Source organism: Danio rerio, chromosome 16, assembly GCF_052040795.2.
Source record: "Danio rerio strain M-AB ecotype USA chromosome 16, GRCz13ab, whole genome shotgun sequence".
Lineage (NCBI taxonomy): Eukaryota > Metazoa > Chordata > Actinopteri > Cypriniformes > Danionidae > Danio > Danio rerio.
This window is the reverse complement of record NC_141036.1, coordinates 25,951,366-25,970,000: the sequence shown is the minus strand read 5'-3', so window position 1 is coordinate 25,970,000 and position 18,635 is coordinate 25,951,366. Positions and strand designations below refer to the sequence as shown.

General features: G+C 34.4%; 2 protein-coding genes across 3 annotated transcripts in view; one reads left to right on the top strand and one right to left on the bottom strand.

The window, feature by feature from the left end:
• Positions 1-856, bottom strand: part of krtcap2 (keratinocyte associated protein 2) — a 6,722-nt gene extending 5,866 nt beyond the window's left edge. Inside the window, 1 exon segment of the mRNA NM_001045362.1 lies at positions 789-856. Coding sequence (NP_001038827.1) covers positions 789-792 — 4 coding nt within the window. The 5' untranslated portion in view covers positions 793-856.
• Positions 857-2,867: 2,011 nt separating this feature from the next.
• Positions 2,868-18,635, top strand: part of trim46a (tripartite motif containing 46a) — a 29,845-nt gene continuing 14,077 nt past the window's right edge. For both annotated transcript variants that reach the window (XR_015511332.1, XM_087286937.1), the window contains exons 1-5: positions 2,868-3,256; positions 9,635-9,890; positions 11,204-11,354; positions 15,510-15,708; positions 17,535-17,681. Coding sequence is in view for 1 of the 2 variants with exons in the window: in XM_087286937.1 (XP_087143063.1) it covers positions 3,197-3,256; positions 9,635-9,890; positions 11,204-11,354; positions 15,510-15,708; positions 17,535-17,681 (813 nt within the window). In the remaining variant the exon portion in view is untranslated. The remainder of the gene's footprint in view (positions 3,257-9,634; positions 9,891-11,203; positions 11,355-15,509; positions 15,709-17,534; positions 17,682-18,635) is intronic.

Here is an 18,635-nt window from a genome sequence, read left to right as displayed (position 1 = left end):
CAAAAAATCCCTAAATTGACGTCCACGAAATAGTCTGCAGTGGCTCGTCTAAATAAATAATTCGAGTAGAATCAAACAAAGTAAAAAACATTAAATGCATCTCTAGCTATTCTTGTAATGTTTATACCGTTAGTTGGTTCCGACAAACAAGTGTTCACTACGAAAGAGTTATAACGTGAAACGTAACGTTAGCTGACAAAGAAATCAATTAACAAAGATGTTATCGTTTAATACTCTGCAGACAGCAAACACTAAAATACGTGGATGAAGTTAAAAAGTCAAGAACATTAAGGTGAGAAAAGTTATGGATAAATTGTGAAGCAGGCACATATGCAAGAACTTGGACACGTCAGTGTACGCGCTTCAAATAGTTCCGTGTGGAAACAAACATTGGAGTTACATTTTTGCCCATTTACTGTTTGTATGTTTTCTGTTTTGTTACGTCTTCCCATTTCGTTTCAAAGGCTGTGTCAATGTCGATCATAAAGTGTTAAATGTTTAAGCACAAGTTAGCGGCGGGCTAAAAAACACTCGCAAACCATATCTAACAATGCTTTACTTTGAAACACAAGTGGACGAAACATGACATTTTGTCCTTGAAGTGATTTATGAGACGAGCTGCAGAAGGCCACTATTTGGCATTTACGAGCATAAAAAATGTCCAGCAAGCCTGCCTGTCAGTCTGCATCTGTCATTTTCATGATCAAGCGTGCAAACTAGTCGACAAAAAAGTGCGATTTCTCTTGAAATGGTTTTATCCTGGATAGATAACGTGAAAATAAACTCACCCATTTTTGAAAGCAGCTGAGGGAAAGAGATTTTACTCCACTCTATTCAGCTCCAGTGCCAGCAGAGTAAAGATGACGCGCCGCTAACGTGTAAAAGCAGTGCCAAGAGCGGACAGCGGTGCAGAAACTCTGCAGCTCCATCTAGTGGACAGAACACAGCACAACATTCACTTTAGTTTTAAAATACAGCACCAATATCTGTTCAAATCAATCATCTATATTCAAATCAAACCACATCATATTATATTATATTATATTATATTATATTATATTATATTATATTATATTATATTATATTATATTATATTATATTATATTATATTATATTATTTTCCCAGTGATGTGTTGCGGCTGGAAGGGCATTCGCTGCGTAAAGCATATGCTGTATAAGTTGGTGATTCATTTCGCTGTGGCAACCCCTGATAAATAAAGGGACTAAGCTAAAAAAAAAAGCTATATTTAATTGTATTGTATTGTATTGTATTATATTATATTATATTATATTATAGTATATTATATTATATTATATTATATTATATTATATTATATTATATTATATTATATTATATTATATTATATTATATTAGGGGCGAAGCAGTGGCGCAGTAGGTAGTGCTGTCGCCTCACAGCAAGAAGGTTGCTGGGTTCGAGCCTCGGCTCAGTTGGCGTTTCTGTGTGGAGTTTATATTATATTGATTATATTATATTAGTTTGGAGTTTATATTATATGGATTATATTATATTAGGGGCGAAGCAGTGGCGCAGTAGGTAGTGCTGTCGCCTCACAGCAAGAAGGTTGCTGGGTTCGAGCCTCGGCTCAGTTGGCGTTTCTGTGTGGAGTTTGCATGTTTCCTGCGTTCCCGTGGGTTTTCTCCAGTTGTTTCGGTTTCCCCCCACAGTCCAAATACTAGGGGTACAGGTGAATTGGGTAGGCTAAAATGTCTGTAGTGTATGAGTGTGTGTGGATGTTTCCCAGAGATGGGTTGCTGCTGGAAGGGCATCTGCAGCGTAAAAACTTGCTGGATAAGTTGGCTGTTCATTTCGCTGTGGCGACCCCGGATTAATAAAGGAACTAAGCCGACAAGAAAAGGAATGAATGAATAAATGAATGAATGAATGAATGAATGAATATTATATTAGGTCAGGTATGATCATGCTCAAGCAAGGAAACCAATCCAACAATTTAAAATGTGTCTATTTCTTGAATACAAATTCAATTTAATCTGTGAAAAAAAAAAAAAAAAAAAAATATATATATATATATATATATATATATATATATATATATATATATATATATATATATATATGTTGTATTAAATTATCCTACAGTCTTCTACTAATTACTGTACTTTATATTATTTATATTATTAGTGCAATTATTTTTAGTAGTATAAATCTAATTTGTTTGTTTTTATTTTAATCAAATTTGGATAATTTAAATCTTATTTCATCTTAATTATGCATAATGTTGTATAATTTTTATTGGTTTTATTTTATTATTTGTAGTATATGTATGATGTACAGTATAAATGTGCATTTTGTCAATCTTTTTGCTGCCATAGTCTCTAAAATATGCCAGTATAGCCTATTTTTATATTTGTATAGACCAAACTTATACAATTTTCTACGCATTGTATAACTGTACTTATTTATTTACACATTTATTTTAAACATGCATTTAAATCAACGTTGCACTAGATTATTCATTTTAATTTCATGTGTATTTTTTTTAAATAACTGACATTTATTTAAATCTCAATGTAGTAATTATTCTTTTGTATTATTACAACTATCAGATTATTTATATGTTTGTGTTTGCTTGTTTCTCCTGTATTATTGTCAGATTATTTAAAAAATATAAAGGCCTATTTATTATATTGTAGGCCTATGTTTTAAATTGGTTAAGTATTAATTACCTTATTTGCACATTTTAAATGCTTGTTTTTCCTCGAAACAATTCCACTGTCTCTCAAGTACACACTTGCGCCCTTCGGGATTTGAAAACCCCTGTATTATATTATAAAACCCCCGTATCATCCTGAAAATAGCGTCTGCTCAGCATCTCTGCGCATGCTCAGTGCTGCTCTGCTCCTGAACACCTCACAACATCCATCGCCTACATGGATGGCTTAACAACCGTCAGCAAAGACCAGAGCCAGAAAAAGCCCCGATTCAACATGGACTGCGTTAAATTGGACCTCTCAGACTTATTAGGCACAAATAATATAATTATAACGTAAAGCAACGTCTTAAGCGTCAATTTCAGTGGCAGTTGCAGCCATTTCATTTATTTTGCTTTTATATACCGTTCGTTGTTGTGAATGATTCCACAGATATAGACAAGAGAGCTCAATAATAGCGTTTATTGCGGACAATATCAACTGAACAACGGCACAGTTTTAGCGATGGCAGACGCGGAGTTGCAAACCTTTACATCCATCATGGATGCCCTCGTGCGCATAAGCGTAAGTACATTTGCATCACCAAAACCGCACATTTACACGTTTTCTGTGACGATTTGCATGTGGCTATTATTTAACATGTGAACGCACGCCATGCTTCTGTCCAGCTGTTTATTAAATAGGACGTTTTATTTTTTAATGGTCAACCCTAACATTTCGTTAATAACCGCGAGAGCAGGAGAAAACACCTGTAAGCAGAAACCGAGTCCATTTTCATCCCCATCTAATGAACCGCGCGTGGCAGCCTTTCCTCCGGTATTCTGTTATTTTCTGATGATATATTTGCTCTTATGGGTCTAGCATAACATAACATATTGCGGTTTTTATTCTCTCGTATGTCTAGGCCTACTGAAAACAAAATTTTAGTCCTGTCTGCATGTCAGACGCTTACGCAATAAATGTAACGTATCTATACAAATGATAGAGAAGAATTTATTAAATGAAGGAGTCTTTAAATCTAAGAGAATGGAAATAGGCCTGAGCTACAGGATGCTTGTTGCCATAGAGACGGGATGCAGGAGGGCTGAGGCCGAGATGCAGGAGAGCCTGTGTGGGACAGGCCTGCGCGGTGGCACGTGCAGATCACCAGACAATATTTTTAAAAATAAATAGAAGAGGGCTGCATGGATTTATAATCATAAAATGCATTACTGTAGTTTTAAATATTATTATTATTATTATTTGAATAAACAAATATACAGCTTTTGGGAAAATAATGGTTAGATCCTGAAGAGAAAACAGTATAAAATAACCTACACTCTCAAAAGAAGTTGTTTATTTTTAAGTAATGACTTAGAAAAACCATATCAGGTTCCCAAAATAATCTTTCAGTGATTAAAACTCTAAAAGCCATCTGATTTTTTCTTCTAAAATGAGCATTGTTATTAGGCCCCTGTGTGTGTTTAGTAATATCACTTTTATGGCAAAGAATAAGTCTTTTTCCTGGTCTTTAAAAAGAAAAATTTCAACATAAAGGAGGCTGAGAAAAATTTTCATTTTCAGTGGAAATTTCATACGGCACTTTGAGGTTTTTGCATCTGAATACTTCATATATATATATAATTATTTACATAAAAAAAGTGAAACGGGAAGGTTCTACAAGGACCCATCAATGAGTGTAAACAGATTTTAAGAGTGTTAATTAATTTGTTGTTTATGCTTTCGTTAGCTGGTCACGTTTGGTAATATCTTACTAATTAGCTGAGTGTTTGTTTGGATTGGGTACGCAGCAAAAGTCAGCATTTTCTCTTTCAGTATAGGGAAATCTTTTTCAAACAGTGAGTATGCAACATGGCTTTTTTCATTGGAAGTATGTTTTCATCAAGTCTTTGTTTAAAAGTCATTAGCCATGAACCAAACAAACCAGTTGTGAGTTGACTAAGACCATTACAAAGTTTAGCTTAATACAAAAAAAAAAAAAAAAAGAAGCAGTACGCACTTACAGTAAATAGAGTAAATACTCTCTAAAAAATAATAGCTACAGTAAATAAACTACAATTCAATCAGTAAATTCACAATTTAATTTAAATCTTTCACCTTTTTATTAAAATGAAGAAATATTAAACTATTAGTGACGATGGTGATTAAATGTTATTCAATATCCATGAAATATTGAACGTAATATACAATTTTAATCCATGAAATGTTTTAAAATATTACATTTAATTGTTGCACATGATTATTATTTAGTATTTCAGAGATGATTTTGGGAGTCTTTTAATCTGTTAAATGTGTTCTGACAATATGTATGACTGACAATTATAGTTAAAATTGTAAACTATTGTTACACTGAATGACATTTGTGTGTATGTCTTCTTTATTCTATCTTGCTCAGAAAAAAAGACAAAGACACATTCTAATATACAAATCTAAAGCTTTTATTAGTTTAATGCTTGAAAATCCCTTCCCATTTTTACCCACATACAAATACTGTACATACAAATAATATTTTTCCTACATTTCTCAGCAGTATTATTGGTAGTGTATTTTTTCTAAAAATAATTACTTTCTTGAATATACTTATTCTTAAAAAAAATAAATAAATAAAAAAATAAATAAGGTGAACTGAGAGTTTCTGTTTTAAGCATATACTGTTATTGATTGACAGTCTCAGAGCTCACTGAAGGCCCGTCCTTAAAGATTTATTAGTCATGGTTGAAAATCAATTTCCCTGTGGTGATAATGAATGGAATTTGTATTTCTGCAACACAGCTGTTGTATGTCTTCCTGTTCAATAAGTCAGTTAATCTACTATCATTTCTTATATTAAAAAATATTTAGAATTATCATGTTTTTATGTGCATGACCAAATACAAGAAGTAATTCAGATGTTTTACGTCCTTTAATCTGTTTTTAAGTCCATTTGGTAACTCGACCGTCTTAAATGTAAATAAGCACAATATTCGTGTAGTTAATACTTTTTTATCGTAGGCAACATCAGGGGGAAAAAGGAAATTGGAGTCATTCTTAAACTGAACTAGACAGAATGTATGGACCACAGGTAATAAATAACCTCTGTTGATTTTTGAGATGTCCATCTTTTTCCTTATATGCAAAGCTCATTCTGACTGATCTGTGCTCATGATAGTGTTTCCTTCAGTCCACAGCTTATAATTCACAGTAGATACATATATCAACACAATCTGTAATGCACATGAAAGCAGTGTTGCATTGCAAATATGTTTTTCTTTCTCAGTATTTTTCTTTGCTTTTCTTGACAGTAGGCCTTGATTTTCTGAAAGAATGAGGTAAATGGACTGAATTTATGTTTGACAATAGAAAAATATATAGTTTGATGTAAAACATGGAGTCCGAGGGGTCTTAAAAAGTATCAATGCGTACGTTTACATGGACACCAATAATCCGATTTTAATACGATTAAGACAATACTCTGATTAAGAGTCTACACATTGTAAACATAAATTTTTGTTTAATTTAATTTGATTAAGGTCATAATCAAACTAAACAGAAATGGAATTAAGACATGTGGAGTAGCCGATTTTAATTACATTATTGAAGTGCAGTACAGATATGTAAACACCTTAATTAAACTATTACCGTCATGTAAGATTTTCACCACATTTTGCGACAGGATATTCTATGCACACACGGCTGTTTGACACTATTCTCTGCACATACCGAGTCAGTAAAGGACCGCAGACACCTGCATCGCCAAATGTGGAGGGTTTGTTCCCATACGGCATGCGGTATCATATTATATTAAAACAACACTCTTCCAGCAATTCATACTCGCATCCAATATCTCGTTTGTCACAGGGGCATGCATGAAACGTTCCTAAATGAAAGTGAAAGTGCCAAACTAGAGTTAAAGTGAACAAATTAAAAATTAAATTTGAAGTTACATGAAACTCCAGAGGAAATGTGGATATTGTGGTGACACAATGATGTTAATCGAACTATGTGCTACAACATGTAAAACGGCATCACGAAAGGAACATTCAAAAAGCAACTCATGTAAACACCTTAATCAAATTACTGACTTATTCAGATTAAGGAAGATTATTTGATCACTGATGACAATGTGAACGTAGTCAGTGTGTATCAGCCTCAGTATTTTGTATCAGTGTGCTAAAGTTTGCCTGAATTTAATCTGCGAATATCAAGATGCTGTGTAGCTTAGAATTTAAAAAATCCTGCTAGATTTGACACCACGCTGCTTTGTTTACTGCAGTAACCAACCAAACACAGTTATTCCTGCTGTTTTAGGCGCCACATACTGGATTAGCATTTTTATTCAGTATAAATAATGTTTTAGTTTAGATTTAGTTTCTTACAGTCAGTATTTAGTAAATATACTTTAAGTTAAATTGATAAGTTAAAGATAATTATAAATTTTTCAAAATGTAGTATTTTTATACAACAAACTTCAAAAAATATTGATCTGCTCTTATGAACTGAACAGTCTATAGTCAAAGCAAAAAAAGCTATAATTTCAAAATTGCAAAGTGATTATATAGACCTATATTCACAATTTTACATAAATCAGCATGCAAAAAATAAATAATTTCCTTTTCTTCATAGCAAATTAACATGCAACTTAACTGTTTCATAAAAATAAAAGGTTATATAACAAAATGGGATTTAATCAACAAGCAAGTTAAATATATTTGAAATAAAATGAAAAGGAAAGAGCTAAGGATTGAAACCAGCTCAGATGTTCTTGAATAAAACGTGTTACAGTAATGTACACACGTACAAATATGTCTTGTCCGAAAAAGCCTTTTTTAGAGGTGTTTTGACAGGTCAGAGCCCCCTTACAAGCGAAAAGCTAGATACAGATTGTATTACTTTAGAAAATGCGGCATAGATTCATGCTATTTGGCATTTTAGATTCTTTTGAACTAATGTAGCATGCTGCTTGTCAATCAGACAATGCTTCTGTGTTCGTTCTTGTTGTCAATTGCGGGAAAATAATCGACACATGTGTGTGTGTGTGTGTGTGTGTGTGTGTGTGTGTGTGTGTGTGTGTGTGTGCGCGCACTCGTTATAATCAATATGAATATTCAGATCAAACTAAATACAATCTTACATCAAAAACACATGGCAAGCAACGCATTGATAATAACAAATAATCATACTAGATTACAAACAACCTAACAAGTTGTTTAGCGTTTTCAGAGGCGATTTAAAGCAAAATACACAATGACACTCAATCAAAGACGTCTTCCCTGCCACGGCTGAATTACAGCTTCTCATTCAAAACTTTCAGTTGTTGCGGATTTCTTTTATTCTTTATAGACAATTTCAATTTGGTAATGTCCTTGGCCCATAAACATTTTCTGCTTCTTATCATAGTATTTCATAACTGTAATAAGGGGCAATTCAATGATTTGTTCCTGTTAAAACAGCTATCATAAAATTATTTATCAGAATGTGGACCTTTTTGGATTTTTGGACACTATGGAAATTACAAATGTAAAACAGGAAATACATTAGGATCACTGTTATTGATTCCATTTCTCGAAATGCTCTATAGCGGGTTATAATTGCACCAAAATGCATTAAAATTTAAGTAATTAATAACAGAGTGAACTTTTCTGTAATAGGGTTGTGCGTATTTGTTTAATATTGTTGCTGACTGACTGACAGGGCTGCACAATGCTTGAGGCCAGCAAACACGATTTAGCTTTTAGTTAAAGGTGCAGTTTTTGATTGTCTTCAGAAGCATTTTTTGTTGTGCTGGTTGAAAGTCTCTTCACAGTGTAATAGTAATGATTAAAGTAAATGATCTAAATGTATTTATATTTATTTTTTTTATTTTGGGTAAGGCATAAAACTAAAAAATGTTCATCCAATTAAATAGAGTCGGACCGACATCTCTCATAATTCCGACAAGTAGCCCAATCTGTCTTTCAGCGAATGCAGATTTGAACAACTGTGCAGCTGTTTGTACGCAGCTCCGCTGAAGGATTTCTCTTAGACAGGTAATGTTCTGTTTTAAATCAGTTTTAGCTTCACGCAAATCTGATGTAACGTTAGATGTTGTTGTGACAAATGGGTTAAATCTTCACAGAAGTCTTGTTCAGCTACTAAAATCTTCCGATGAAAGATTGATAAGACTATTTTCAGTTTCATAAGAGACCCTTTACAGCATCGATTATGTAGATTTTAATTAGTTTAACAACATACACAAGTAAATGCCGCTATTCTGCCAAGTCTCCCCCTATATAGTTTACCATGCAACTCTAAAGATTTGCTCTGAAATAGCTTGACAATTTGTCTTGCTCGCCGCCGGACAAGCACTAGTCGCTTTTAACACATGAGAGAGGGTTCTTTTGCTGAGACACTTCAGCAGTGTTTATTTGAGAGCGCACAAGAAAATGTGAGATTGAGCAACATATATTTGATGGTGTGCAAGAAGTTTGGTGCATGAACAGAGGAAACTGGCACACAAAGTACAGAGATTTGCCAGCTCATATTACACTCACGACATTCCTCATTGAAATAACACAATAGGTAGTTGTAAGGTCTGTGTAAAAATGCCTGCCACCACAGCTGGAAAAAATCCTAGATGAAACACTAAAATGTATGGAAAGAGTCTTAAAAAAAGGTCTTAAAATGTATTGAATTTCACTCTCTGATATACTCTGATAAACTACTATGAAACAGCAAGGTAAGAAAAATAATCTTGTTTTCACTTCAAATCAATTAACCTTTTCTGACCCTACTGATGAAAAATAAAAATGAATTTACTCTTTTAAGCTGCTCAAGTCTGTAATAATTGATAATAGAAAACAAAAGTAAAAAAACAAAAAAGAGGATAACAAAAAAAGAAGAGTAAAAAATAAAATACTACTGACAGTGTATGTTTGATAGCAGTTTTTCATGTGTTAGTGCATTATTATCTTCTTCTGTGTGCAGTCTAACATGAAGAGTATGGAGCGTGAGCTGCACTGTCCGGTGTGTGAGGAGATGGTGAAGCAGCCCATTGTTCTGCCATGTTCGCACAGTGTGTGTGTGTTGTGTGCAGCTGAAGTGTTGGTTCAGAGAGGTTATCCACCACCTGAACTCCCTCCAGAGCCCAACACTCCCACCTCCAGCCCCCTCACACGCTCCCCTCGACAGAACCGCAGACCTCCACCAAAAACAGACCGACTGGACAGAGTCATCAGGACAGGTTTGTGTACTCATTCACTGATAAACACACATTTCAAAATCAGCCAAATCAGCTATTGAGTTATGTGCTGGTTAAGTTGTAAAGTATGGCAAACCTCTGTTCATCTGATTTGTGAAAACTCTTTCAAAAGTCATCTACTTAAACTCCTGTATCGTGTATGGTGTATACTTCTGTCCCTCTATATTTATACTCTAAATCAGAGATGGCCAAAGTAGGGCCCATGGGCCAAAGTTGGACCTGTGAGGTGACAGCACTACCTACTGAGCCTCTGCATCGCCCTGAAAAATATCTAGTAAAATATTATTTACTGCCATCATGGCAAAGATAAAATAAATTAGTTATTAGAAATGAGTTATTAAAACTGTTATGTTTAGAAATGTGTTGAAAAATCTGCTCTCTGTTAAAAAGAAATTGGGAGAAAAATAAACAGGGGGGCTAATAATTCTGACTTCAACTGTACATTTTTTTTTGTAAAGTCAACTTGTTTCTTTTAAGGGAATTGGTTTACTCATTTTAAATAACTATTCACTTTTAACAGTGTATACTATAGTCTAACTGTTATTAAAAGATTAGTTTAAAATGTTATTGAATTCAGTTAAGCGATGCTCGAAATATGACATCATGTTATTTATTTATTTGTTATTAATTAGCCTATTATTTTAAATATTTTTAAAATTAAGATTCATTCATTTTCTTGTCGGCTTAGTCCGGGGTCGCCACAGCGTAATCAACGGCCAACTTATCCAGTACATTTTGCAGAGGATGCCCTTCCAGCCGCAACCCATCTCTGGGAAGCATCCACACACACATTCACACACCCACTCATACACTACTGACAATTTAGCCTTCCCAATTCACCTGTACCGCATGTCTTTGGACTGTGGGGGAAACCGTAGCACCCGGAGGAAACCCACGCGAACACAAGGAGGACATGCGAACTCCACACAGAAACGGCAACTGAGAATATATATATTCCTTTCATAAAGAGCAAATTTTTAATTTAATTATACAAAATAACATTTAAAATGTCGACATACATTATCTTGCCTCTTAGCTCTTTCAGATATTTTGCCTCATTCAGAAGCGTTGTGTCTTTGCAGTATTTTGCAGGTCTATCTCTGTGTGTTTATGGGTCGTGATGTGCTCTTTCTGAAAGTGTCAGCACACACTGGCTCTCTGAAACTGCTCCACTTCTGCATTGATTAACTTTTCCTTTCTTCTTCCTGCCTCAGATTTATAGTGGCTTACAGAAGCTTTAATCTGGGAAACAGCTTCTGCTATCTGTATCTCTCTCTTTCTCTGTTTTTGTGCAGTGTGCGGAACTCATCCGGGACGCAGGCGTAAAGACACCCCTCCTATACTCATGCTGTTCCCCTGTCCCACATGCAGAAGAGACGTGGAGCTGGGAGAGCGAGGCCTGGCCGACTGTCTGAGAAACCTCACGCTCGAGCGCATCGTGGAAAGGTCTTTCTTTGTCTCTCGGACGGTAAAGTCTAGATCGGACATGCGGCCGGCCGGAAGTGCAATACGCACATTAATTATTGTAGCATTTTTTATGACACTGTATAAAAATAATTTATATTTTTATAGTACTGTGACAGTTGAGTTTAGGGATGGGGTGGGGGTAGATGTTAATAAAATGCAATTAATGGGAAATTTAATAAACAACATAAATAATTCTCATTATTTCCGACCGCAACCATATCCGATCTAGCAACAACCATCTTGGACTTTTGTAGCTCATGTTTTTCTTTTTTGTTTTGTTTTAAATGGCATTTAAATTAAAGCAATCTTCAACTATGTTTCAGAAAGCCTTTCCATCCATACTATACAATCACAAACTCATGTCAGAAGATAAAATGAGCTATAAAAGTATAGCCTAAATTCTAGGCAAATTTGTATTCTAAATATAAAAAATATGTATATAAAAAAATCCTATATACAAATATAATAATATAATAATCAATATACAAATATTTAATAAAAGACACATTACAGCACCTACAGTAGTATTAAATTGCACTGAAAATATCTGTGTTTACGTTAACAGTGGATCCTTTAAATTTTACTTCTAGTCAGTGTTTATGTTCACACAGCTACATTACACATCAACTAAAGTTTAAAATATGATATCGTAGTGGACCACCCCTTTAAAGAATTTAAAATGTTGAGTTCAGAGAACTTAAAATATTAATTGAAAGTTTTTTTGTGCCTAATGAGTAAGTTAAACACCCCTTTTTAAGTTTTGATGCCAAACTTTGAAGTAATGTCAAGTTATATTACCTTAATATCTTTAGTAATGACAACAGTGGGGTTTACAGTGTACAATCAGTTATAAATTGCCTTGAGAGAAAAGAAAAGCAGCAGATCCTTTCATTTTACCACCATTCAGAAGAGAACAAGCTAAAAATCTAAAAATACGCTAACTGTATACAATTAATAATCAAACACAAATTATAATGGCATTTGTTATACATTTAAAGCTAAAATACATGACAGATTTTGTAACAAACATAATATTTTCATAATAATTTAAAAGTAAAGCTACCAAATTTAACACAGCAAAAATTAACTCATTCATTCGTTTCTCTTCGACTTCATCCCTTTTTCATCAGGGGTCACCACAGCTGAATAAACTATTCCATAATATGATTTTTGCAGCAGATGCCTATCCAGCCGCAACCCAGTACTGGGAAACACCCATACACTCTCAAACTCACATTCACACTCATACAGTATGGCCAATTCAGTTTCTCCTATTTACTTATAGCTGTTTACTGCGGGAAACCAGAGCACCCAGAGGATACCCACAGAAATGCCATTTCTACTCTAACCACCAACCTTCTTGCTATGGGGCGACAGTGCTAACCACTGAGCCACCGAGCCACCAACACAGCAAATATGGACTTTATTTTTAATGTGTTTAAAATGTAACCACACTTGTATAAATGTTTACTGCATCGTTTTCCTACGTTAGAAACTATACCTTATTTTTATGAAGAAAAAATACACACTTTTGATTGTGTAACAATGGTAGTCAAGCTTTGCACACTTCCACAATACCGGACTGTTCTGTTGCTTAGTTACATGCCCTATTAATCGTCATGTCACATTATCTACATTCTTTCATATTTAATTTTCTACCATGTTGAAGATGCAGCAGCAGCAGCATGGTAATTTGACATTCACAAGTCTTTCCCCCAGAGAAATCCAATCATGTATTCAGAGGAAAATATCAAACTCGTCCCTATAATAGTACACATCATCATAGCAGTATGCCTGCTATGAAAATATGAAATCATTATTTTCCATTAGGTTAGGTATTAAATAACAATATTTCATACATCTTTAGCTATACCCCTCCACTTTACCACTGGTCTCGAGCATCTGCCATGTTTGTAGTTTGTGAAAACGTGTTTGTAGTTCTAATCGAATTCACGTCCAGCGCACAATGAATAAATATTAGCCATTAGCAGGGCTTGACATGAACTTTTTTGATCAGCCACTGTGGCTAGTAGATTTCCAACATTATTTGCCAATTCCCATTTTTACAAGCCACAATTTTGTTGATGGGAAAATATATTTTATATGCTTAACTTTGACTTTGACATGCTAAAATTACTTGATTTAGATTTTGTGCTATCATGTTCACATGCGTCCTCATTCAATTCACTTTTTGTTTGTGTTGTGTGTGTGTGTGTGTCTGTGTTTGTTAGCTTTCTCAATGTGCATAAGCAAATGGGTTGTCGCATTGCAATTAGTTCTTATTTCACATGACTTTTCAGGGCTCAAAATTAAGGATTTACAAATTTATCTTTGGCCACACCAAAAATAAATGATGTATTATTTCTTAGCCACAAATGTTAAATAATGTGCAAAAACAAGCAAAATATAGCTGTATACATGCTCTTTTTATTCAACAAAACTTTTCTAAAAAAAAAATAAGATTTACATTTAAAAAATAACTACTGTCATGTATCTAAAACAATGCACAGTAATCGGGCCTTGTTAAACGTTCCAGATCACCAGTTAGTTAACTAGACATATACGGGGAGTTAATCTCATAATAAAGCAATGTTATTGTAAAAGAAAAGACAATTAAACTATATTAACAAAAATAACTGTAAGCAAAACAATGCAGGTGAAAAACATGTGTGATAATGAAAGGATGATCACAGCACATAGTTAATGTTTGGCTCTGTGATCCAGCACAGCTGAAATCTACCCACATTTGGTGGGCTGGTGGGTGTTAATGTCATTCCCTGGCCATTAGAGTTATTTGGGTAATATTAGCCATTAGAGTGTGCACAGATCACACTTCAATCTGCACTTCCACTTGTACTGGACATAGAAAACTATCTGAATAACTTTAGAATAAATTATTTCAACATTATTTCCTGCTATAGATATTGAGAATGTGCCATCACCGAACATTGAAATAAAAATGGAAATTTGATTACATGGGAGCCTGGATCCCATTGATCTCTACACCCTTAGAAATAAAGGTACACAAGCTGTCACTGGGGTGGTACTTTTCATAAAGTACACATTTGTACTTAAAGGGTCCATATTGGTACCTCAAATGTATGTATCTGAAATTTTTAAGAGGCACACTTTTAAAGTACCAATAAGTGCCCTTGAGGTATTAATTTGGACGTTTTAGGTACAACTCTACCTTTTGAAAAGGTACCACCCCAGTGAAAGCTCATGTACCTTTATTTCTGAGAGTATGGATTTATTGTATCATATATACACTGGTTAGCAATAATCTGTAAGCACTCGCACCACAAATAAGGAACTCGACAAATGCTCGACTTCCTCTTTAGCACTGGAGACTGAATTTTATGTAAGGAATATTTTCAGCTTCTCCAACACACATAGAATGTTTTAAATAAAGATATTTTATTTTAGTATAAGTGTTTATAGAATGTTTTTCAAAAAGTATTACTACAAAACAGTCAACCTTTTCTCTGGCGATTTGAATTGTTTTACAATGTCTGCTCCTGAGTGTGTTAAAAACATGGTGGAATGCGTATCACCATGACGTAGATTCCCATTGTCTATTGTTAACTAAAGCTTACAGTTCCAGTAAGCGGACTATAAGATGCAGAAATGTTGCTGTACTGGTTTGTTGTACTAGATCAGATGTTCTGAACTTGCATCTATTCATAGGCACACCAAGACAGAAATTGATAGCCTTTTTAACATTCTCACGCAACAGTCAATTCACCCTACAGCAAAATGAGGCCAGAAAAAGAGGTGCCAGACAAATATTGTCTAGGTTAAACTCTAGTTTAAAGGGACAATTCACTCAAAATCTACAAGTTACAACCCATTTACTCCTCAAGTAGTTCCAAACCTTTTAATTTTTCTGTTGCACACAAAGATATTTTGAAAATCATCCATAGTAGTAAAAAAAGAAATACAATGAATGTCAGTGATAACAGAAAGTCATAACACCTTTGTAGTAAATAATCCTTTTAGTGTACACATTAATTAGGAATGCAGTCTAACAATCATGTGAACATGTAAATTGTGCCATATGTGATTGCTTATCTGATCAGTCTGCTATTATTAACTCTGATTGACATCTGTCTTTGTGTGTGTGTTTGTGTGTAGGTACAGGCATACAGTGAGTTTGGGCACTATGGCGATCATGTGCCAGTTCTGCAAACCTCCTCAGACTCTGGAAGCCACTAAAGGTTGCGCCGACTGCAGGTCCAACTTCTGCAATGAGTGCTTCAAACTGTACCACCCGTGGGGTACACCGCGTGCCCAGCACGAACACATCCTGCCCACACACAGCTTCAGACCCAAGGTCATTCACTCAGTCAAACATTCAACTACAGGAAACTTCTTTAGTTTTTAAACAAGCTGCAACATAGTTATTCAAACCAAAAACCTTAAAGACCTTTTGAATGCTTTATTGTATGTTTATGCAAAGCAATATTTTACCGTTTATGGTAACGCTTTACTTGAAGAGGAGTTCATAAGATTGTCATTAAACCTTTATAATCATATGACATGTTTTGAATGTGAATAAGATTTGATGGATGCTCATAACAACTGTCAATAAGTGTCATTCAGTCAGTTAAGACATTTTAAATGCAAACATTGTTTGTTATGAAAATTTGACCGAAACAAATACATCACGACCTGTTTTTGTCTTTGTATTGCCAACTTGACATGACCAAGACAACAAAATTGGCATACATCTGTCACAAACAAGATTGTCTTGAAGCCATTATAAATGTGTCATGAATTTTATAACCCCAGAATTAATTTTTTTTTTTACCTCAGTTACAGTGGTACAAGCGAAATTTGTCATTATAATGTCAATAAATATTAATTACACTGTTAACAATTATTTGGCGGAGTAGTGACACTTTTAATTAGACATTTTAAAGACAAATAGAGTTTTATCTACTGAAAACGTGATCAAAAAACATTCCTGAAAATTGTAACGCCTCATGACAATCATGTTTATGAAAGTTTTATGACAAGTGATGTTGTCTTGGTAATGTCAAGTTGTTATGACAAAGATGAAGATTTGTTGTGATGTATTTGTAAAGTTGTCATAACAAACAACAGCTATGTTTCCATTTAGAAATGTAAATAACCTTAATGCTTAAAACTAGAAAATCTCATAAAAGACATGCAAATAAAGTAGCATTTCCATCCAACGAGTCAAAGCGAACAAAAACGTCACTTCCTGATTACCTGGTGCCAAATGTCCACAGTAAAAATGGAATTTGCCGCGGTAAGAGAAGCTGGGTGAATCTTTTTTTCATTTAATAAATGACTTGCACCTCAGATGTCAATCCTGACACGCAGTGAACGTGTGGTGGCGTTTAAAGGCGTAAGACGTAGAGCACAGATGCTCTCGACAGTTCTGGAGATCATTCATTTTCAAAATGTATGCGCATCTTAGCTTTTCCATCAACCATTTTTTATGCGCATATCTAAAATGGCATAAAAATAGGTCGATGGAAATGTAGCTAATGACACCTTTGGATTTAAAATGACATAACTGAGCAAATGACACTTAATAACAGTTAATAACTCATTCACATTCATGACATGTCATGATTTGAAGGTTTCACAACTTTTTATAAGACCAAGTAAAGTGTTACCCATTACAATATTTTAACCATGTATACATTATTGTGAACATCTGTGTATTGTTATTTGTATATAATTCCCTGTAACAGTAATCTAAAAGGATAGTTCACCCAAAAATGGAAATTGCCTTATCATTTACTCTCCTTCATGTGATTTATTCTGTTGAAACCCTGCACATGCACAAAACATATTTGAAGAATTCGACCAGTGTTCTTCAAATTATCTTCTTTTGTACTCAACAAAAGAAAGAACCTCGGCTAGGTTTTGAACAAGTGAATGGTGAGTAAATGATGACATTATTTTTTTTCTTTTTGAGTAAACTATCCCTTTTATTATTAGTTTATTAGTTTTAGCATAAATACATATGGATAAAACTCTACTAAACAGAGCTAAAATTGCTGATATTTTGCTGAAATAATTTTGTTTCCCATGCAAATAGCATTCAAATATTGTTCTCTTCCACAGAACTCAGACCATTCTTGATCATTCAGATTTCCTCCTAACCTTATGTCCTGTCCACAGGTGCTGGTGTGTGTGGAGCACGAGCAGGAGAGACTGCAGTTTTACTGTAGGTCATGTCAGCGTCTGTTGTGTTCACTGTGTAAACTCCGTCGTGCCCACAGTGGACACAAGATCATGCCGATTGCGCTGGCTTACCAGACTCTAAAGGTACACATTCCTGACCGTCATCCACCTTTTTTCACACACCATTAGTGTTTCAAATTATAGATTGCACTTCTGGGGAACTTCCATTCGACAGAATCGAAACAAATCATTCAAATAATAGGGATGTAATAATAAGGAAATAAGGTTGAAATAATAAAGAAAATATTCCATATACATAGTGAAACCTGAGTACCTGTCAAATCACTAAAATAATGTGACACTTAATTTAAAGTTGCATCAGTAACACAAGCATATCTGCGGCCAAAGACTTTTTGAATTCACTGTTTTGTTTCTCAAGATTATTTTCATTTTGCTCTTCCTACAGTAGAGTTCATAACATTTCAATTGAAAGACATGTTTTGAGTTTTTGGGGTAATTCATTGGCTGTTTCTCAATTCCAAGGATGCAGAGAACATACTTGTGTTCTCGTGGAGACCGTTCTTGCTAGTTTACCTCACAAGAAAGAACTCAGGAGATCAGAAGAACACAGAATGTGTCTTGTGAGGATTGAGATGCTGTAGTCTTGGTTGCATGCCGGCAGCATTTTTAGCCGAAAATTATTTAAACATTACAGCATTCATACAATGATTTATTGTTTTTTCCCCTTTTCAAAATACATAACACGCACAAAAACCCTGCAAATATACTTTGCACATTACATATAAATCAGATTTTAAATACAAATTTCAGCAAATAAACACTCTTAATGTGTTTATGGCTTTATTAAGATTTTCATGTTAAGGTTTAATATCAACGTCTCATTTAGGGAAACTCCTGAGATAAATAAGTTACTGTATATCTCTTAACTTAATAATAAACAGGTGTAAAACGCTGTGCTTCCAACCTCCTTTATTCAGCCGCAATGACTTCTTGGACTTTAATATCAAGAACATATCCAGGAATTTTCACGCATCCTCCGTTCTTATGGTCTTGAGTTTTGTAACTAAACTCCGGCGG